This window comes from Cynocephalus volans, chromosome 3, assembly GCF_027409185.1.
Source record: "Cynocephalus volans isolate mCynVol1 chromosome 3, mCynVol1.pri, whole genome shotgun sequence".
Classification (NCBI taxonomy): domain Eukaryota; kingdom Metazoa; phylum Chordata; class Mammalia; order Dermoptera; family Cynocephalidae; genus Cynocephalus; species Cynocephalus volans.
In genome coordinates this window covers 58928455-58951974 of record NC_084462.1, presented here as the reverse complement: position 1 = coordinate 58951974, position 23520 = coordinate 58928455, and the positions used below count along the sequence as shown (strand labels likewise).

The following is a 23520-nucleotide window of genomic DNA, read 5'->3' as shown; positions in this document are numbered from 1 at the left end:
AAGACTGAAGAGGTTGAGTTTTCATAGTGCAAGGGTCCATCGAGTGTCCAATACAACGAATGAAAACAGACCCACATCAAGCCATAGCATTTTGAAATTTCAAAATGCTGGGAGCGGACAAGGGCTTCTCTATGCATCCAGAGAGATTCAACATGCTTGCAGATTCCTTAATAACAGCACTTGATGTTAGAAGATGGTGGGGCAACGCCTTCAAATTTCTGAAGGAAAATCATTTCTACATGATTGTATGCCTGGAAAAATCATCATTCATGTGTGAGGAGAAAATAAAGACATTTTCAGATAACCACGAAGCTTCCAAAGAATGTACTCCATAAAAATGAAGAGGTAACTAAGAAAAAAGAAGAGAGATAATCAGGAAACAGGAGACTGAACACAGGAAGAGGTAAATGACACTCTCAGGATGACAGGAAAATGAGTTTCCTGGATGGCCCTGAGTTCTTTGCTAGAGAGCTACTAGTTCAGCTTAAGACTGTTTGAAATTCTTCAGAAGAGCGATCTAAAAAAAGATGAAAGTGAATGAAAATTAGAGAAGTTAATGAAATTAGTGAAGTGAAAATAAAAATGATGATTTTTTTTCTGAATTAGTGATAGGCATATAGAAAACTAAGGAAACATGCAAAGAAAAAGACAAGGCAATTACTCTAGTGAAAAGAAAACACTCAGGAAAGGAAAAACAAGTACAGCATATCAGCTGTGGATAGTATAAAGGCATAGCATAATAATTTAAACATGGAATATTGGTATAGCCAAAGTTACTATACCAATACCACCTCAGGATTACTGAGGTGTGAAACTGGAAGGGTGTGGGGGGGAGGGAGAGAGAGAGAGGAGAAGAAAAGGGGCGGGGGGAAATAAGAGAGAGGAACAAGAGGTATAAAAGACTGCTAAATGCTCATCTTCCATAGTGTGAAGCTAATAAATAATGCCTACAACTAAACAATCAAGAAGTAGCAAAATAAACATGTTATTTAGAAATTTGAAATAAATACCAAAAAACTCAGTTAAAAGAGTTCATTGTAGTTGCCCCCTGGGGGGTGAGGAAATGGGAGGAAGGGAATCAAGAGACTGCTGTTTTTACCACAAGCTTGCATGAGTCATTTGGCTCTTTAAACTATATACATGTACATCTTTAAAAAAAAAAAAAACTTTAAAAAAATATCATTGTAAAGAGTTCATATTCCCCATAATAGCATTCAATATTCTTTTCAAAATTACGCATCCTTACCTACCCCAAAGACTCATACTATAGTCAAGCAGTGTTTATTTCATTGACCCAGAGATTCATTAATTTATTTATTTATGGAATAGAATTTATTCAATTTCCACTATACATTAGTAATAATATTGGGCACAGGATACAGAAAGACATGATCTATGCCACCTAAAATTTTGTGTCAATTGTACAAACAGAAAAAGTGAAACAACACAGAGAAATAAACACTTTGATAAAGATACTCACAAGATTCTATGGAAACACAGGAGAGCTGTACCTGACCGAGTAAAGGATGGGAATTGTCAAAAAATGCTTAAAGGAAGAAATGGGATTTTAAAGGAGTTTTCAAGGTCAACCAGGTGTTAACTAGGGAAAAAAAGGATACTTTAGGCAGAAAGAAGAGCACTGACAAAAGTGAGCACGCATTAACTTTTTACTCCTTCAATAAACATTACTCAGGTCCTAATCACATGTTAGATACTGTGCTTTAAGTTGGAATGGTGAAGTCCTTGTCTCTTCCCTGAAAGGGGTCCTATTTTGCCAACAATTATAGAGCTACAATAGACACAAGGAAGCACCAAAGAGGAATATCAAAGTTAGACCAAGGAGTCAAGAAAGCCTTCCCAAAGGAACATGACCTTGAAGAATGATTAAGAACTAGCCAGATTTCACACTTAAAAAAAGACGCAAAAGCATACATGATAATAGATATAGATAATTAAGACAACAGAGACACTCAAGGGGCAGATTTTGAAAAAGAAAGTAACATAACAATGCCATAGCAGAATTTTATCACTTCACTAGAAATCAACAGATCAGAAAAAAAATTCAAGTGGCAGGAAGCTTGAAAATCCAAATGCACAAGAAAATGAAAAAGAGCTGAAAGTGATGAGATAGAACATGATAACCATGGAAGACAGACAGAAATAACTGGTGTCCATGAAGAAGAGGCCAGAACAAATGGGCAAAAGCCAAGAGAGGATGATATAACAGAAGAAAACTTTTCCTGCAATAAAGAAGCTAAATCGGCACAACGAAAGTGACCAGCCACGTTCCAGGGAAAAACACACAAATGAAATGAGACTGATAACTACACACAGGCTTGTGAAACTCTTGCACTTAAGGAAAAAAAATAAAGACTCCTACAGCCAGCCAGGTAGAACCAACAGATTATCTACAAACAAACAAAACCCACAAAAACCAAGCTGTCCTGAGAGGTCTGTGAGCAACACTATATACCAAACTTTATGGAAAAAGAACTTCTGAGTCTTAAGAGGGAAAGGTTATGTCTCAGGAATTTTATACCCAAGTAAGACATTCACTATGTGTGAAGGGAAGAGAAAGACATTTTCAGTTATATAAGAACTCATAAAGTATAAGACCCACAACTTTTTCCTGAAATTAAAAAGGCTCTAAAGCCATGCTGCTCAAAGTATGGTCCATGGACAAGCAGCATTGACATCACCTGGGAGTCTGTTAGACATGAAAGTTCTTGGGTCTCACTCCAGATCTTCAGAATCAAAGTTTACATTTTAACAAAATCCCTAGGTGATTCATATGCACATTAAAATTCCAGAAACACAGCTCAAAATATATCCCTGCCAACAAAGTGATGATTCAAAATGAAGAACTGAAAAGACTGACGATGAGCACTGAAATAATACACACATATATACACAATTAAATTGCAGCAATGGTTTGAAATATAACAATAAAAGAAAAATATAAAGGGAAAAAACTATGCCGACTTAATGAGGACAAAATCCCAAATTCTAATAACAAACCCAACATGTGCAAATGAAAAAGAAAAGCATAAAATATTAATAATCTTACATAGGGAGAAATCAAAAGAAAATATTACTGGCATCAAAAGTTATAAAATGATTATTAAAATATCGTTTTCAAATATCATAAATGTAATCATCAGTAAAATAAAAACAGAATATATGTATAATCTCCAGTTTACCAGAGGTAAAATTTCAGAGAAAAACATTTTTTAAAAAAAGAGAAAAAGAAATATTAAATAGAGATGGTAATTTGAGCACATATATTGATCTCCTTCTCTCTTACAAATTCCTAGTGAAATGATTACTCTATCATACCTGGAAATTCATAAGAGCCTGTCTACATCCAGAAACTCTGATCAAGTTTTGCCATACAAGGAGGTCAAGCAAGACTAAATTCAAGGCAAGTACACAATGCACTATTCACTGTACGTAAAGGAGAAACTTACCTTTGAAATAAGTGGAAGAGGTCCACAGGAGAATGTACCAATTCCCACTAAATTAGAGTGACAAACAATGTAGCCAATTCCTGCTAACCAATGGCATGGGAGCGGCTAGTACGAGACAAAAAATGTAAAGGCACATAACATCTTACTGGATGGAGATCCTTATGAAACACTTGATGCCTATATGGGATGGGGTATTCTGGAAGGTTTAAGTTAAATGTAGGTGCTGCAGAGGCTATCTCTAAATAAAGGAAAACCACAAAAATCATAGAAAAGAAATTCCTTAGCACAAAGGTAATGTTCCTTCCCAGAAATGCCTTGAACTTCAGCTTCCTATTCACTGTCTGTGATAACACAAAGCTGCAATCAATCTTAAGCAGTGATTCTTACCTAGACAGAAGGGCATTTTTCCTGTGGAGAGCCAGAACTGCATATAGAGGCTACTTGGTCAAATTCTGACTCTAATCCAGATCCTTGATGCTTAGAATACAGCAACTTGGAGATAAACACATAGAAACATGCACACCCATACATGTGTGTATGTATACATGTACATATATACAGTACACAGATACATACATATGTGCATACATATATGCAGATACTTTTAAATTTTACTCTTCTTTTTCTAACTTCTTAAATGGAAGCTTGGACTGTTGATTATTTTCAGCCAAATCTTTTCTAATATGTGCATTTGAGGCTATAAACTTCCCTATAAGGATGGATTTAGGTGCATACCCCAAATTTTCATACACTGCATTTTTATGATCCCTCTTGATTTCTAATAATGCTTCTTTCCTTAAATTCTATATTGTCTGATATTAGTACAGCTACCAATTTTCTTTAAATTAGCATTTGCATGTTCTAGCTTTTTTCCCATGCTTTTATGTTGTTTTTCAGTGTCCTTATATTTAAGGTTTGTCTTTAAACAGCATATAAGTTTTGTTTTACAGCACAACGATCCTTGTCTTTTAACTGGAGTAGTTAGTCCACTTACATATAATGTAAAAACTGATATATTTAGGGATTCAGATCTATCATTCATTTTCTATTTGTCACACTTGTTCTATGTTCTGTTTTCTTTCTTGGCTCTTTTGAATCAATCAAGTATTTTATCATTATTTTGTATCACCCCTGTGAGAGCTGACTAGTTACACATCTTTTTTAATGTTTTGAATAGTAACCCTAGAAATTAAATGTGCATACTTAACTTTGAAAAGTTGAATGTAAATTAGTTACTTTTACTATTTTCTGAGCCATTGAAGAACATTAGAACACTTTAAATCTATTTACTCCTTTCCCAAATTTTATAATATTGTTTCCCCATTTTTAAAAATTCTACATATATTTAAACCCCACACATTACTATTATTGCTTTAAACAATTAATATTCATTTATTTTTATGCTCTACGTTGCTTTTCATTTCTTCTTGCATTTCCATCCTCCATATGAGATCATTTTCCTTCTACCTGAGGAACTCCCTTTAGCACTTCTTTTAGCACAAGCCAGATGGTAAAGAATTTTCTCAGTTTTTCTTTGTGTGAAAATATCTTTAACTTTTGAAGGATGTTTCTGCTGGATAGATAATTCTAGTGCAGTAGTTATTTTCTTTCAATATATTAAACTTTTCTTTGTATTACCTTCCAACTGCCAGCTGCCAAGCTGGCAGCCTTATTCTTGCTCCTTTGAAGGTAATGTGTCTTTTCTCTTTGGCTTCTTTTAATATTTTACTATGATGCGCTTATGCGTATTTATTCTGTTTGGGTTTGCAGAGTTTCTTGAATTTGTGGCTTGACAGCTTTCATAAATTTTGGAAAATTCTTGGTTACTATTTCTTCAAATAGTGCATCAACTTTGTTGTCTCTCTCTCTTTTCCTTTTAGGACTCTACCTACAAATGTTTTATACCTTTTCACCTTGTTCCATGTATCTCTTATTCTATTTTATGTGTTTTCCCCTCTGTGAGTTAGCCTGGATATTTCCTACAAACCTATACACTCTTCTGTTGTTTCTAATGCTGCCAAGCTCATCTATTTAGTTCATAATTTTAGCTACCATATGTTTCTGTTCTAAAATTTCCATTTAATTCTATTCTATGGATTCCAATTCAGTGGCAAAATCCTGCATTTTGTCATCTACTTTCTTAAGCATATTCATTATAGGTTTTGTTTTGTTGTTTTGTTTTGTTATTCACCACACATGTCTAATAATTTGACTACCTGTTTCTAGTGTCTGTTTTTTCTCTTGATCCTGTCTCATAGTAAGATTGGTAATGTTTTAATGAATTATCGGCATGGCCTATCAAAACTCGTAGAGGCTCTGGTTGATGTGATCTTCCTCCAGAGTGGTTTTTATTTTTTAAGCTACTTGATGACAGTTGGAATAGCAGATGATTTTAGCAATTAAATTAGAGTTGAGCTAATTCAAGACTATGTGTCCATCTATTTGGAACTGGTTCTACCTCCCTCCTAGGGTATGGTCCTTCCATAATCCCAACTGATCACCCAAGGTGTTTACCAGGTTTTTGAACCCCAATTTTTATGTTCTCAGCACCACAAAATTGCCAATAAATCTACTTAGTTTCTCAGCCTCTTAGCAACTACTTACTGCTTGGCTTCTCTGCCTCTTACTGCCAAAGATTTGGTGAATTCCTGGATGAAAAATATTGCTCAGATAGTCACTTTTCTGCATATCCCTTCTTTCAGGGACCTTGGACCCTAATGTTCTGGTTCCATGACTATGTTTTATTCTCAATTTCTGATTCCCATTGTCCATCATTGGATTGTTAATATCTGTAATAAAGTTTTTATTTTTCCAAGTGAAATGAGATAAATAAGGCCAAACAGTGGGTTTTCATAAGTCTAAATAAATTCAATTTAAAGGATCTTTTAATCTAAGATTATGTCCTACCTTTTAACATTTAAATGAAAAGATTCTGCTGGCTTGCCAGGGAGTAGGTAAGAAGAGAGCTATGACTCAAGTGGCCAATTTAGAGGCAGCCCCTGCCTCCTGGCAGAAGACAGGAGCATCCACAGTGTCCTAGTAAAAGCCATGCACAGCACCCACCACCAAACAGAAGGCAGGAGCACTCATGGCATCCTAGGCAGGAACCATGGGCAGCCTTCCCCCACCAAACAGATTCAATCCAAACATATCGTTTCCAAGACACATTACAGTCAAACTGGCAAAGCTCAAAGACAAAGAAAGAATCCTGAAAGCAACTAGAGAAAAGTGCCAAGTCACCTTAAGGGAGACCCTATCAGACTAACAGCAGACTTCTCAACAAAAACCGTACAGACCAGAAGAAAATAGGAAGATATATTCAAAATAATAAAAGACAAAACTGCCAGAAAAAATACTATATCCAGCAAGGCCATCCTTCAGAAATGAGGGAGAAATAGTGTATTTTCCATACAAAAAAAAAAAAAGAAAATTGTGGGAGTTCACCACCACATGATCAGCCCTGAAAGAAATCCTCAGGAGAGTCCTGCATCTGGAATATGAAAAACGATAATCACTACCACAAATACACAAGAAAGAACAAAACCCAGTGGTAGAACAAAAATACAAATGAGAAAGAGAAAGAAACTAAATCTTGTCACCTCAAAAAACAAAGAAACATTAAAGACAAACAATAGAAGGGGAAGAAAGGAACAAAAGATATTTAAAATATCCAAATGAAAATCAATGAAATGCCAGGAGTAAGACAATACCTTTCAATAACAAGCCTAAATGTAAATGGATTATACTCCCCATTCAAAAAACACAGACTGACTGACTGGATTAAAAAGCTAGACCCAACTGCATGCTGTCTTTAAGAGATTCACCTCACCTGTAAAGATACACACAGACTAATAGTGAAGGGACAGAAAAGGATATACTACACAAATGGAAGCCAAAATGAGCAGGCATAGCTGTTCTTATGTTGGATAAAATAGATTTTAAACCAAAAACCATAAAAAGAGACAAAGAAGGACACTATATAATGATACAAGGATCTATCCAGCAAGAAGACCTACCAATCATAATTATATATGCACCCAATACTTGAGCACCCATATATATAAAGCAAACACTATTAGGCCTAAATAAAGAGATAGACCCCAATACAATAATAGTAATAATAGGTAGGACCTGAATACCCCTCCCTCAGCACTGGAAAGTTCATTTAGGCAACAAATCAACAGAAAAACACAGGATTTAAACTATACTTTAGACCAATTGGACCTGGCAGATATCTACAGAACATTTCATCCAACAACTACAAAACATACATTCTTCTCACCAGCACATAGAATATTCTCAAAGATAGACCACATGTTAGGTCACAAATCAAGTCTCAACAAATTTTTTAAAACTGAAATCATTTCAAGTACCTCATCAGAACACAATGGATTAAAACTAGAAATCAATAACAAGCAAAACTCTGGAAACTATACAAATACATGGATATTTTAAAAATATGTTCCTGAATAACCTATGAGTCAATGAAGAAATTAAACAAGAAATCAAAAAGTTTCTTGAAACCAATGAAATAAATAGACATATCATACCAAAACCTGTGGGACACTGCAAAAGTAGTATTAAGAGGGAAGTTTATTATGATAAACACTTACATCAAAAGAATAGGAACATTTCAAATAAACAACCTAATGCTACATCTCAAAGAACTAGAAAAAGAAAAACAATCCAATGCCAAAATTAGTAGACAGAAATAAGATCAGAGGAGAACTCCATGAAACAGAGACCCTCAAAAGTGATTCAAAAGAGCAATGAAACAAAAATTTGTCTTTTTGAGAAGACTAAAAAAATAAGTAAGCCATTAGCTAGGCTAACTAAAAAAAGGAGACAGAAGGCCCAAATAACAAAATTCAGAAGTGAAAAAGGAGACCTTACAACCAATACCACAGAAATACAAAGAATCATTAGAGACTATTATAAACAACTATATGCCTACAAATTTGAAAACCTGGAGAAAATTGATAAATTTTTGGACACCTATAAACTACCACAAGAAGAAATAGAAAACCTGAACAAACCAATAATAAGCAATGAGATTGAAGCAGTAATCAGCAGTCTCACAACAAAGAAAAGCCAAGAACTGGATGGCTTTACTGCTGAATTCTATCAAACCTATACAGAGGAATTAGTACCAACTCTCTTCAAACTAAGCCAAAAAATTGAAATACAGGGCATTCTTCCAAACTCATTCTTTGAGGCCAGCAGCACCCAAAATCAGACAAAGATACAACAAGAAAATAAAACTACAGGCAAATATCTTTGATGAACATAGACACAAAAATCCTCAACAAAATACTAGCAATCAGGATACAGCAACACATTAAAAGATTACACACCACAATCAAGTGGGATTCATCCCAAGGCTGCAAGGATGGTTCAACATACACAAGTAAATAAATGTGATAAACCACATCAACAAAATCAAGGAAACAACCATATGATTCTCTCAATAGATGCCGAAAAAGCCTAAGACAAATTTCAACATCCTTTCATGATAAAGACTCTCAGCAAATTAGATACAGAAGAAAATTATCTCAACACAATAAAAGCCATACATGACAAACCCACTGTCAATATCATCCTGAACAGTGGCTTTTCCCTTAAGAACAGGAACAAGAAAAGTATGCCCACTCACACCACTCCTATTTAACATAGTATTGGAAGTAATAAACCAGAGCAATCAGGCAAGAAAAAGAAATAAAGGGCATCCAAATTGGAAAAGGCAAAGTCAAACTGTCCCTATTTGCAGATGACATTATCCTATATATAGCAAAACCTAAAGATTCTACCAACAAACTCTTAGAGCTGATAAATGATTTCAGTAAAGTTGCAAGATACATTATCAAAATGCAAAAATCACTAGCATTTTTACACTCCAACCATGAACTACTAGAGAAAGAAATCAAAAAAGCTAACCTATTTACAATAGTCACCAAAAAAATAAAATACCTAGGAATTGATTTAACCAAGGAGGTGAAAGATCTCTACAATGAGAACTACAAATCACTGCTGATAGAAATTAAAGAGGACACAAAAAGATGGAAAGACATTCCATGCTCTTGCACCGGAAGAACTAAAATTGTGAAAATGTCCCTACTACCCAAAGCCACTACAGATTCAATGCAATCCCCATCAAAATACCAATGACATTCTTCACAGAAATAGAAAAACAATCCTAACATTCATATGGAACAACAAAAGACTCTGAATAGCTGAAGCAATCCTGAGCAAGAAAAATAAAGCCAGAGGCATTACTCTACCTAACTTCAAATTATACTACAAAGCTACAGTAACCAAGACAGCTTGGTACTGGCATAAAAACAGACACTCAGACCAATGGAACAGAATTGAGAACTCAGAAATCAACCCACATACTTACAACCAACTGATATTTGACATGGCCAACAGAAGCATACTTTGGGGAAAATGCAGCCTCTTCAATAAGCGGTGCTGGGAAAACTGGACATCCATATGTGAAAGAATAAAACTAGACCTGTACCTCTCACCATATGCCAAAATCAACAATTCAAAATGGATTAAAGACTTATACATAAGACCTGAAACTATAAAACTACTAAAAGAAAACATAAAGGAAACACTTCAGGAAGCAGGACTGGGCAAAGACTTTATGAATATGACTCTCAAAGCACAAGCAACAAAAGGAAAAATAAATAAATGGGATTATATCAAACTAAAAAGTTCTGCACAGGAAAAGAAGCTGTTAACAGAGCAAAAAGACAACATACAGAATGGGAGAAAATATTTGGAAACTCTGCATCTGACAAAGGATTAATATCCAGAATATACAAGGAACTCAAACACTTAACAGCAAAAACACAAGCAACCCAATTTTTAAAATGGGAAAAGGAACTGAACAGGTATTTCTCAAAGGAAGATATACAAATGGCCAACAGACACATAAAAAATGCTCAACATCACTAATCATCAGGGAAATGCAAATCAAAACCACATTGAGATATCACCTCACTCCAGTTAGACTGGCCAATATAAAAAAGATAAAGAATAACCAAGGCTGGCAAGGATGTGGATAAAGGGGAACCCTCCTACACTGTTGGTGGGACTGTAAATTAGTGCAGCCATTATGGAAAATGGTATGGAGCTTCCTCAAACAACTACAGATAGAATTGATATACAATCCAGCAATCCCTCTGCTGGGCATATACCCAAAGGAATGGAAATCATTATGTCTGAGGAATACCTACACTCCCGTGTTTACTGCAGCTCTATTTACAATAGCCAAGATTCAGAACCAACCTAAATGTCCGTCAATGGATGACTAGATAAGGAAAATGTGGTATATCTACACAGTGGAATACTACTCTGCCATAAAAAGGAATGAAATTCTGCCATTTGGAGCAACATGGATGGACTTACAGAAGATTATGTTAAATGAAATAAGCTGGGTACAGAGAGAGAAATAACACATGTCCTCACTCATAAGTGGGAGAGAAGAAAGAAGGAAAGAGAAGAGAAGGGGAGGGCAGGGGAGGGAAAAGAAAGGAAAGAAGGAAGGAAGGAAGGAAGGAAGGAAGGAATGAAGGAAGGAAGGAAGGAAGGAAGGAAGGAAGGAAGGAAAGAAGGAAGGAACAGCAATTACAATAATTACTTGAACTTTCAAAAGGAGAGAACAGATCTGAGGCCACCAGATATGGGCAAGCAGCCAAGGAGGGGTTAGGGAGAAAAAAAAAGAGGCCTAGTTCTCAGACTTTTATTCAAGTAAATAAATTCAAAGATAGTATCACTTTTATTTCAGAAACTTTTCAAAGTAACTCCATAAATATTTTAAGTGAAAATTTAAATAATGAATGAGAACTATCCAACTGAACTTGAAAAAAAAAATGAAAAGACTGCTTATAACTCTTTTTTAAAAAGTTTGTAATGGTAGACCATAGTTGGGTTTTGTTTTCTTGTTTTCCTTTTCATCCTTGCTTGGCCAGTTAAAAAACTGGCATACTATGCAGCCCCAAATATGCTGTTTGGAAACTTTATTCATGTTTGAAATTCAAAAGTCTGAGAATCAGATCCCTTTCCCTTGCCTACAAATCTGTTCTCTTCTTCAAAACTGGCCCATTTTGTTTTCTCTCTTGTCCGCTATTCTTCAGACATAAAAGCCTTTTTCCATTTCTTGCTCCAGTGCCTTTACATATGCTGCTCCTACTATCTGAAAAATTTTTTTCTCATAATTGACATCTTCTCAGCAATAAGGTCTTAGTGTAAACATCCCCCTAGCACTGAGTGCTGCCCTAACCACTTTATCCATCCCCTGACACAGTTTTTAATTATATATAATTTGTATTTATCTATTTATTTAAATTTATCATTATACAATGTAGTTGATTTTTGTGGTCCTTTACCAATTCCTCCCTTCCCCCCTTCCTCTACCCCTTTCCCACTCCCATCAACATCACATCTGTTCTCTTCTCTTAACAAGTTCAAGAAATTATTGTGATTGCTGTGTCTTTTTTTTTTTCTGTTTACTTATTTATTTATTTTTGTTAGCTCCCACATATAAGTGAGGACATGTGGTATTTCTCTTTCTGTGTCTGAATTATCTCACTTAACATAATTTTCTCTAAACTCATCCATGTTGCTGCGAATGGTACTATTTCATTCTGTTTCATAGCAGAGTGGTATTCCATTGTGTAGATATACCATATTTTCCTCATCCACTCGTCTGATGATGGGCATTTAGGCTGATTCCAACTCGTGGATATTGTAAATAGAGGTGCAATAAACATGGGAGTGCAGGTATTCCTTTAACATGATGATTTCTATTCCTTTGGATATATTCCCAGCAGTGGGATAGCTGGGTCACGTGGCAGTTCTATCTGAAGTTGTTTGAGGAGTCTCCACACCATTTTCCATAATGGCTGCACCATTTTACAGACCCAGCAACAATGTAGGGAGAGTTCCCCTTTCTCTGCATCCTCACCAGCATTTGTTATTCTCGGTCTTTTGGATATTAGCCAGCCTAACTGGGGTGAGATGATATCTCAGTGTGGTTTTGATTTGCATTTCCCGAATGCTGAGTGATGTTGAGCATTTCTTCATGTGTCTGTTGGCCATTTGTATTTCTTCCTTTGAGAAATGCCTATTCAGCTCCTTTGCCCATTTTTTAATCAGGTTACTTGTTTATAATTTGATTGCTTACTTGTTAAATGTTTGTCTCCTTGGACTGAAAGAACCATGTGGGAAGGATCTGTGTTAGTTTAATTTGCTAATGTTGAACTCCTTACCCACATCAAGGGCATAAAATGGGTCTGAAGCTAGAGACTTAGAGGAAAGAGTTCTGAAGATTTCATTGAGAAAGCTATGCTATGAGCCCCAGTCTCACTCTGCTCCAACAAGAAGGAAAGGGACAAGCTGCTAAACCCAGATCAAGGAAAGACACTTTAGGGACGTCAGTTGAAGAGTTCAGTTGGTTGGTGTGTAATTTACACTTGAGAATTTTAAGGGCTGACAGACCACTTACAGTTGGTTGGTGTGTAATTAACACTTGAGAATTTTAAGGGCTGACAGACCAGCTGCAGTGGCCCATGTTAGCAGAGTAGGTGTTGCTGCACTGGCTTCCTGAAAGTTCAAGAGTATGGTTAGCAAAGTTCACACAAGGGCCTCCTGGGAACCAGACGTGGGCACATGCACGAGACAGCCACCATGGGGTCATCTCAGGAATTACCAGGGCAGGCATTGAGGGCTGAGTACTTGTAAACCAGAAGCTGGGGGTTGGCCTAGCTGTCCCAGAACTGAGGAAAGAACAGTATTACCAAGACAAAGCATTTCAAATAGTGCATATCAAGGAAATTGGTAGCAAGAGATCCCAAAGGATTAGGGAGGGCAGGAGCAGCATCATAGGAAAATCCATTGAAGTGCTCTCAATAGCAAGCTTTAAACACCTGCCAAACCAGAAAGCCCAACACCTGTGCCCAACAGTGAAGTCAAGTAAGACCTGTCCTGCCTCTCTTTTCTCTCCTGCTCAAATCTCCCTTTCTGGGTTGTAGAAAAGACAGAAGAACCTGAGCAACTGCCCTTCCTGACCTGCAGCATTTTCACCATCAACAGACCCCAGTTGGGAAAGAGAAGACATAAATTCACACTCACTGTGAGATATATCACTTGGCAAAATTAGATTCCAAGCAAAATCAAAGTAGTTTTAAAAATTAATCAAATAATAAATGAATAAGTAAGCATTTTGTTTGTATTGACAACAGGATGAAAGTGGTCATTCATGGTCCTTAATACATTCCTCTTAAATCTTTTTAACAAGCACAAGTATATACTACTAAAAAAAAGACAAATCCAAATAAACCCCACTCCTTTCCCACTCTCACTCTACCATTAATTGCAAATTATTCCGACTCCTCAGACTTGGAGGTTAGAGAGAGGTGCCAAAGTCCTGCCTTCCCCACTCCAGTTTCCAGAAGAGGCTGGAAACCTCTTCCTTCAGTGACTGGCCAGGAGTGGGAAAGATCTGATCCTTTAAATAGGAGGCCTCTCTCCTCCCCTTGCCCACAGGGATCTGGCCCTCCTATTGCCCGCTTCAGCAGGATAACACTCAGCCGTATCCCACTACGACACGTATCCCCAACATTCTTCCACACAGCACGACACAGGCAGCAGGGCCTTTATTTCCCCACTAACATGAAAACATGGGGAAGCAGGCATACCACTTTGTCTTTGCAAGATCAATCCATGCATTTGGTTCTACCACTTTACTAAAGAAGGTTCGATGAGCTGAGCTAGACCTAGCCCTGGGGTGATGCTACTACAGTGCTCCAGCAGTCTTCCCGTGCCTTCCTGGAGTGGACCAAGTGTCCTCCTTCTCAAAGGCCACATGTACAACCTCTCACTTGCCCTGCTCTGCACTGTCTCAAGGAAACTGGAGGACATGCTTGGTCACTGTTGAGTTTGTCATAAAACAGCAACCTCAATGAAATACAAACTAGAGCCCAAATATGTTCTCCTTGCATTTCTGCTCTATCCCTCGAGGCTAATCAACCAAAGTCAATTTACTCTTTCACCTTTCGACATCCCAAATCAGAAGATGGCTGCCGTGATCTTGGAGTCTCCTTTGTCCAGGACCAGCGTGTCAGGTCCCATCAGCCCGGCTCTCTGTCTTACCTGAGAGCTGAAGTAAAATCCTTGGCTGGGATTGAAACTGCCCCATGAAGAATGACCTCAAATTGTCTCAAAGGCAATGATAAGTGCAGGCTTGTTGCAAACTTATGGGGGTTTTTTTTAATAGGCTTATCTTACATTTTAGCAAATATTACTTAATACAAACATATCTAAGATGTGAAAACAGAACTTACATTACCGTCTTTATCAACGGGTTGCTCAGAGTAACTGAACAGGCAATGAATTAAAACTGCAGTAACTCAAGAGCAGAACCCAGAAGACTTGATCTCTTACCCCAAGTCCTGACAACTTTGGGCCAGGGACTTAATGTGCCCGGCTTCTCCTTCCTCAAAGCCCAAAGTGTCTCATGCCTCTGGCTCCTATGAGCTGAGAGCCTCATATGGATGGGGTATGGCCACCCCCACAAAAACAGGACCATTACTATTCGTATATGGTAACTTGGGGCTGACTAATATTTAGACACAACAAAGGTTACACCACCATCATAGGATGTTCCAAAGCCTAGTCAAGTTGACTGCCTCCCCACCCATCCAGAGGGCTGACTCATCCTACACAGAGAAGGTAAAGCCACCGCTGACCTCCCAGTCAAGCATCTCCGCAGAGAATAGGATGCTCCTCCCCCGCAGGTCCGGGAGCAGTCACTCCAGTCACCCCAGGCATCCCAGTTGCCATCTTCCTCTTCATCTGAATGAGTGTTTCTTGAGGTCTAGATGTGAAAAAATGCAATAAATTATAGACAAGTGTGGAATAAATATCCCAAAGCTTGCTCACAGTTATACCAGAGTCGTCTTCTAAGCTCTTTACAAAGAAGAAAATTGCCTTAAAATGCTTTGTTTTGGAATGGCTGCATTTAAAAAACCACTTAAGAGAGGTTTATATAAAAATTATTTGGCACCTGTTTGCCTTTCCACCTGAAGAAGGTTTTGTCCAAATGGCTTCTAAGCTCAGTTTCATACCTGAAATTTTGTCATTCCTAAATTTAAATAAATTACGTAAATACCAATTTCTTTTTATTATTATTCTGTCTTCTAACTTACATAGCAATGTCCCAGCTTGTATCTAAGAAGTGATCACCATTGAAATTCTGACTTGCTTGTCCATCAGGAGGACAGGTAGTAACTTGCAAGAAGCCTTCTTCCATGAGGATATGTGGAACCTCCCCAGAGAGGCTCCATCCCAGGAAAATAAAATCAGATGGACAAGCTTGGCTAAGATATAAATTTTTGGGGTCCAAGAAAATAGGGAAGGGTCAATTATGAGTAGAGTTTGGTTTCATTTGTCTCCTGGACTTGCCACCACTGACATATCAGGATACTCTAGAGAAGATAGGAGACAGGGAGGTACAGGGAAAAATATATAGATAGCTGTAAATATAGATGTGAAAAGAAATGAAGCTTATTACTTAAAGTTACAAAACTTTACTAAGGGACCTAACGTAGACTTGAGTAAACGGAGAAACCATCATAGTCCCGAAAGGGTAGATTCAGTACTGTAAAATGGCAATTGTCTTTAAATTAATCTACAAATTAACAGCAATTCCAATCAAAATCCCCCAAAGGAAAGTTTTTGGGACCCAACAAATGATTCTAAAGTTCATCTAGTGGAGTATAAGTCTATAAGAGCCAAGAAAAATAAAAGGTAAAAGAAGATAGAATTACCATATGATCTAGCAATCCCACTTCTAGGTATTTATCAAAAAGAATTGAAATCAGGATCTCGAAGAGATATTTGTACACCCATGTTCGTTGCAGCATTGTTCACAATAGCCAAGAGGTAGAAGCAGCCCAAGCCAAGTGTGCACTGAGAAATGAATGGATGAACAACATGTAGTATACACATACACTGGAATATTATGGAGCCATAGAAAAGAAAGAAACCCTGTCACATGTTACAACACAGATGCACCTTGAGGACATTATGCTATGTGAAGAAAGCCAGTCACAGAAGGATGGATATTGCATGATTCCACCTATACGAGGTGTCTAAAGTAGTCCGATTCATTGAAGCAGAAAGTAGAATGGTGGCTGCCAGGGACTAGGGGAAGGGGAAAATGGGGCATTACTGTTCAGTGGGCATAAAGTGTCAGTCATGCAAAATGAAAAAGTTCTTAAAGATGTGCTGTGTAACATTGTGCTTGTAGTTAACAATACTGTACTGTATACTTTAAAATTCATTGAGGACAGGTCTTATGTGATTTTTTACCACAAATTTTTTTTAAAAAACAGTAAAAGAATTGAAATGGGACAGAAATTGCCTCAATTAAATGATTATAGAATTGGCATAGCAATAAAACAATCAGATCTATTAAATTAAAAGAGTCCAGAAACAGATCCTAGTACAAGGACATTTATATTTAAATCATAGACAACATCTTCACAAAATATGCCAAAATGAATTTCAACTATATTAGAAATTTATATTTAAAATACTGAAACCATAAAATACTAGAAAAATTACAGATGAATAGTCATATAGAGCTGGTATAGGAAAGACTGTCCTGAACATTTCAAAAAAAGGTAGAAACTATAAACAGAAAGACTGATAAGTTTAATTACATTAAAATAAAAACACAAAGAGCATGTTAAATCTCTTCATCTACAGATTAAGATATAGGTATGCAAATCTACACACAAAAATGTCATACTAAAAGTACAAGAATATGGGCTGGAAACACACCAAAGTGCTTCTAAGAATAGACAGAGTAGGACTGGGAGCGAATGTTGTCAGGGAGAGACACAAAATGAATGTCAACTGGATGTTTTATCTCTCCCTAACCCCTCCAAAAAAAATGTCTAAAGCCAATATACCAAAATCTTCAATTTGATGAAGCAAGTGGTGCTGTAATGGATACCAGTTTTATGAACTGAACTTTCATGGTTTTTAAAATTTATTTTTAAAAATATATTTCAGGGGATAAAGGCATTAGATAACAATATAAGCCTATGTCATTTTTAATACAGGTAAACATGTACATGCACAGAGAAGGGAATGAGAAGTTAACTAAAATATTACAGAGGCTACCTGTAGGTGAGAGAGATTTGAGTGACTTTAATGTCTTTTGGTTTTGTTTTTCTGCACTTCATAAAGTCTTTTTTTCATAAAACACACAATACTTTAATTAAAAACAAGCACACAAACAAACAAAAACCACATCCTCTTGGTGTATGGAAAAGTTCAAGTCAGACAGAATTTCACAGGTAAGCTCTACGTTGGAGAACAGCAATGTTTGTGAAGGTACGTGCGACATGCTAATGAACTGCAGCCTATGACTGCACCAGATATTGCACAGGTTTCCTTAAGCCCTTAGGCAAGTTACCTCATCCAATGAAAAACCATTAAATTAAGAGAGAGATCTGTAGGAAAGACCTTCGAGAGTGAAATGAAGAAATAATAAAGCACAAAGGGGGTTTCCCCATAATTTTCACTCAAGTCTCACCAGTCCACGGGTTTTATGGCTTCTTGCCAATCTACCTATTTACAGCACAGTAAGCGGTGCTACTAGAGGCAATATTTCAGTAACAGTCAAGTGAAAGGAAAGGATAAATATCTGGCGACTGATCAAATCTGTCATCAGGAATAGGGGCTAATTAAACCCACACTATTTACTGTTCTAATTAGACCACTGTTCAGTTCAATGTTCTACACTAAACGTCACCAAACATAACTGCATCCTGCCTATAACATAATATAAAGTCTTAATTCATAAAAAATACAATAAGCAGTTTAATACATTCATCTGGACATTTAGGTTAGGTAAGTCCAAATCATTTAGGCAAATGTTTAAAATATACACAGCTGAAACTGATTTTTCATTTTGTCACTTGATATACTGATAGGTTGAATGCGAAAAGTTGAAAAACATCATCATATTTATTTTTAAATGAAAGTTGAGAGTTCTTTGCAATATTGTTTTAATTTGTTTTTATTCCCTCTATCCCATCTGTTCAGTTTATAGTTAAAATCAGGTTTCTTTCCATAACTTCTCCACCTTTACTTACGAAAAAAAAAAAAAAAAGGAATCAATTCTAAAACAACTAAAATAGGCATGTTATAAATGCAAGTTTTTAGTTTCTCTGTTTGGATTGGTAAGACATTTTTCCCCTAAGAAAATAGAGAGAAAATGGCATCTCAAGAGGGATCCTTGAGTTTTTCCCCTCTCCTTGGCTAGGAAGAAGATGGTCGGACTTTGATTTAAAGCCCCAATGCCGTTTTCTCTCCAACAATCCTCCCTCCCTTTTCATGTATTCTTCCTTATCCAAAGAGTAGCAATAATATCCCAGATTTCTACCCAGTTCTCCTCTGCCCTTTGGTCCTAGCAGAATGATGATAACACAAATATTCAGAAAGAACTCTGTCGAAGCAGAATGAAGTGCCACCAGGGTCATTTCTGAAAGTGTATGCTTGTGTACTCTTCCCTATAGTGAAACCAAACCTGCTTCCCTGGAATTTCCATCCCTCTAGAACAACGAACAGGGAATTTCAATCCTCTGTGGAAGAGCCCTTCTCAAGCTTTCTCAAAGTCACCAAGATCTGGCTAATACCCCAGTGCCTTTTACTCTCCCAGCTCTTTCACAACTATGTTCTTTCTCTCTCTGCACACACATAAGTTTGCACATTTTTAATCTTAAAATGTAATGTCCAGAATACAACACTGTATCTGAGAAGCACAGAAACCATACATTGTCCCCATGATCCAGGTTTCTTTTGATGAAACCTAAGTTTCCTCCCTCCCTCCCTTCCTTCCTCCTTTCTTTCCCTCCTTTCTTCCTTTTTCAGCCACACCATTTATTGGAACTTGCTACGGACACAGTATCACATAATGGTTAAAAGTTGTTTGACTCGGGGTAAGTTTCTTAACCTTTCTAAAACTCATCTATAAAATGGAGATAATAATCTTTGCCCAAACAGGATTTAAACAAAATAACACATATAAAGTAAATCACACAGCATCTCCATCAATGTAATTGGTGAATGTCTCAATAAATGTAAGTTACTGTTCTTCTTCAAAATAATGTCTTTTGTAAAACAACAATGGTGGAGCCAGCTCTCTCCCATTTGACTTAACATTAATCACTACTGAATTTCTTCTTGTTGGTTTTGGCCCAGAATATCAGGCTGTTGAGATCTGTCTGAAGCCTGATCCTGTCACCCCATCCATGAGCCACTTTGCTCAGCTTTGCAGCTTCCATGTCTTCACCCAAGTCACTGATAAGCGTGCTGGACATGGCTCCATAATCTTACAGAATTTCATGAAAGCATTTTTCTGCTTTTTTAAAGTAGTAAGCCAGCCATGATGCCAAGTAAGCAGCCAACTAATCAGACTTGGAATCTGCGAACATAGTTTAACGTTACAATAAAAATACGAAATAATACCAATCGCTATCATCAAATGTCAGGAGGCAGAAAGGTCTGTGGGGAGGGAGAAATCAGCCATTAGGAGGAACTGGATCAGGCAGGATGAAGTCTGTATTTTGGGGCTGCATGTTGGTGGTGAGCCTCTTAAGAGAGGTATGTAGCAGCCCCACTTTAGCCAGCCCCAGCTCTGAAATCTAGTGACAATAAAAGATAGCTGACGGTTATCAGCTCAATCTTGGCCTAATGGTAACCCAGAAGAGGCAACCTGTATGTTTATCAGTTGGGTACCACTGCTTCCAATTCCCCCTTTTCAAACATCTCTTTAAGCTATCTTAAGTAATTATTTAAATTTGATGTTATTACTACTTTATAAGGTAACTTGTTATCTGAACCCAATCCAAGTGTGACTCAACCAACATCATATCACTCTGTGACCTTGCCTGGAGGCTAGACTAGGAGGCAGAGCCTCAAGGCAAACCTGAAGAATTTTGTCCTACACAGAGTGAGTATTGTACACTAGTTCTTTTCCTGCCTTCTCTCTAACCTCCTCAGCAAGCCCCATTCTACAGCTCAAAAACTGTAGCTTTGACATCCATGTGTATCCAAGGCATGGGGGAGTCCTGGAAGAAGCCCTTTCTGTCTTACCCCAGACAAAGCCAGCATTTTCCTTATGGACATCTGCGTGTTTTCTTCCCTGATTCTCAACTTCCCTTCATGACCAGGAATCCAGTCAAATCAGCAGCCAAGCTATCATCACTCAGAGTTAGCATTTCTCATCTTGGATCAAATACATCTGCTGCTGAGATCCGCTTGACCACAGCATTCCTTCGATATCTCAATGAAGTCTTTCACTTTATTTCCCCTCTCTATTGCAAGCAGAGCTACGTTTCTGCTTTTCAAAAGTATTTCATTTGATCTCGGTGATTTCATGAAGAATGCATGTTCCGGACCAACGTTCACAAACTCAGATGCTTTTATTCACTTTCTCACACAAACACATACCAAGGGCTTGCTAAATCAAGGATCTGTGCTTGATGTCTGGGGAGAACGAGTATGGATATGACCCCCAAGTAGCTCACAAGTCAGTGAGCAGCAGGTGACGGAGGCAAAGGGGTGTGATGAGACTGTCAATCCTTAGTTGTTAAGAGCAACAGACACTAGGGACACAGAGAGAGGAGACACTGAAACGGGAGCGATTTCTACCTTGGTTCGGAGAGCTGGGACACATACATTCCATGGAACAAACCAGTTCTGCTGGGACCGTGGGCAGAGCCCATCAATGACTCTCAAATGATGGGTTACATGTGACCTCTTATATTTTTCTCATCTCTATTTCCTAATTGTGATGGAATTACAAACACTTTTAATTTTTTTCTCTTTGCTCATCTATATTTTCTAATATCACACAATGAACTTGTATAGTTTGTGCAATAAATCACTCAATAAAAGTTCATTTTTTTAAGGGAAAAAATAAACACTAAAGGGAAACCTATGAAAACATATCCCAAGAAGCAATACGTACTGTGTGTCATTTGCTTAAAACTAGCAGGCTTAAAGATCTCTTAGGAAATCATATTTTTCTAAGTAAAGGTCTAGCTAGGGAATATGTTGGATGAAAAATTACAAAAAGATACTGTTTACTGATTATATAATGAACTGGTAAAGGCCAAGAATATTATAGGAGTAAGTGTGTTCACAATCTCATAAAGACCAGAGTACTGCTTGCCTTTCTTGGATCTCCATGCATAAATCAAATCATAAAATATTTTCCTGTCAAGTCCTTAAATCTATGACTTATAATAAATAGTACAGTTCAACTACTCTTGCTAAAACATTAGTAATTAAACACAGATTTCACATATAAGGTCACTTATTGGAAATGCTATATTAACAGCTCCATATTAAAAACAACCCAAAATAAAATGAGTTCCACTGGGATATTACTTCCCAGACATCAAATAAATGTTCATTCCAATGTTACCACAAAGGTTATTTAAGGAGATCTCAAACAACCCAGATTTTGTTAACAGTAAATACATTCTTTCTGGTTAATACTACCATAAGGTCTGTAACAACAAAAATTTAGAAATATGAATTGGGTGAATGACATAAAAATGTCACTCAAGCTGTCACACAGACTCAACAATTCAGTTCAACCAGGATATATTAAATACTAATATATCTAAGGCTGTGTGCTGAGAAACACACCACACCCCTGCATCTCACATCTCTCTTCTCCAGTCCATTCTATCTTCTACTGAAAAAGACATATATCCACAACTCATTACCCTGATAGTCAATGACCTCTGGGATTTGGTCTACTCTTTCCTAGACAGTTATTTTACCACCTTGAAAGCCCTTCTCTAATTCCTCAGGACACTTGTCCTACAGCTCTAGGCTTTCTGCACCCTACCCTGTTCATTTTCCAGCTCCATCTCTTGCAGGTCCATCTCACACCATATCCCATACTCCAAGCACATCATGTTTCTCATTATTTCCCAAACATAAACACGTTTGCCAAGTCCTGCTTGAGGAGCCCTGTAAAACTATGCTATTCACTCAGGTGTGGACAGGGTACAGGGAGACCATGAGGGCTGGCGTAGCACTTGGGCTGGTACCAGCTAGACTGTGAATCTGGGATGCTCATGGTCTGCTCGAGCCCTGCCTGCTAGGCGGGGCAAGGGCAGGCAGAGGCTGTGTTTACAGAGCTGCCTGAGAGGAGCTAAGATCAATAATGACAACCCACAGCCACCCACAAACAGACAGCTGGGGAAAGAAACACACCTCTCTCCAATCCCATTAGCCAGGAGCCAGAGGGCGAGGGAGACCATTGATGCCATGCATACAGGTCAGCCTCCATGTGGGTGCAGCATGGGGTGGGGAAGGGTGGAGAGTGGATCTGGAGGGCCAGGAGAGGCTTTCCAGCACAGTAACTTATTGACTTACTGGAACATTTTTAAGCAGAGGAGTGACTTTTGCAGATTGTATTTTGGAAAAATTACTCTGGCAGGAGTGTGGGAAAGGATTGAGGGAGCAGAGCCTCACATCAGAGAGCACAGCTAGAAGACCACTGACATAGTGCAGACAAGAGACAAGAGCCTGGACTAGATACTACCAGTGTCTGGAAGAGGAGGGCACTAGAATCAAAAGGACCTGGCAGGTGACAATGTGCTGGGAGAAAGGAGGTGCTATGATGACACCCAGGCTTCCATATGAAGTGATTTGTGGCAAATGCCGATCTCATTCAGGTCTCACAGCCATCCTCAACCCCACCTTTGAAGAGAGATTCTCAGTGCCCTTTCAGCACAGAATGAGAGCAGTGCCCTCCATAATGATAACAGAAGCTAACTACTGGTGATTCCCATGAGGAACCTGGCCTGTGGGTTTGATTTAATTAACTATGATTGTATATATTACCAAATAAGCAAGCAAAAAAGAAGAAAGGAAGAAAGAAAGAAAAAGAAAAAAAGAATTATTTGCTAAGATTTAAACATAAGGATATCTTGCTTAAAAATCTAAATTT

At 37.6% G+C, this 23520-nt stretch overlaps 1 protein-coding gene across 1 annotated transcript in view; it reads right to left on the bottom strand.

Annotated features, from left to right (window-relative positions):
• ADAMTSL3 (ADAMTS like 3) overlaps positions 1–23520 on the bottom strand; it is a 345110-nt gene that overhangs the window by 214400 nt on the left and 107190 nt on the right. Inside the window, exon 3 of the mRNA XM_063090639.1 lies at positions 15221–15348. Within this exon, the coding sequence (XP_062946709.1) occupies positions 15221–15348 (128 nt within the window). The remainder of the gene's footprint in view (positions 1–15220; positions 15349–23520) is intronic.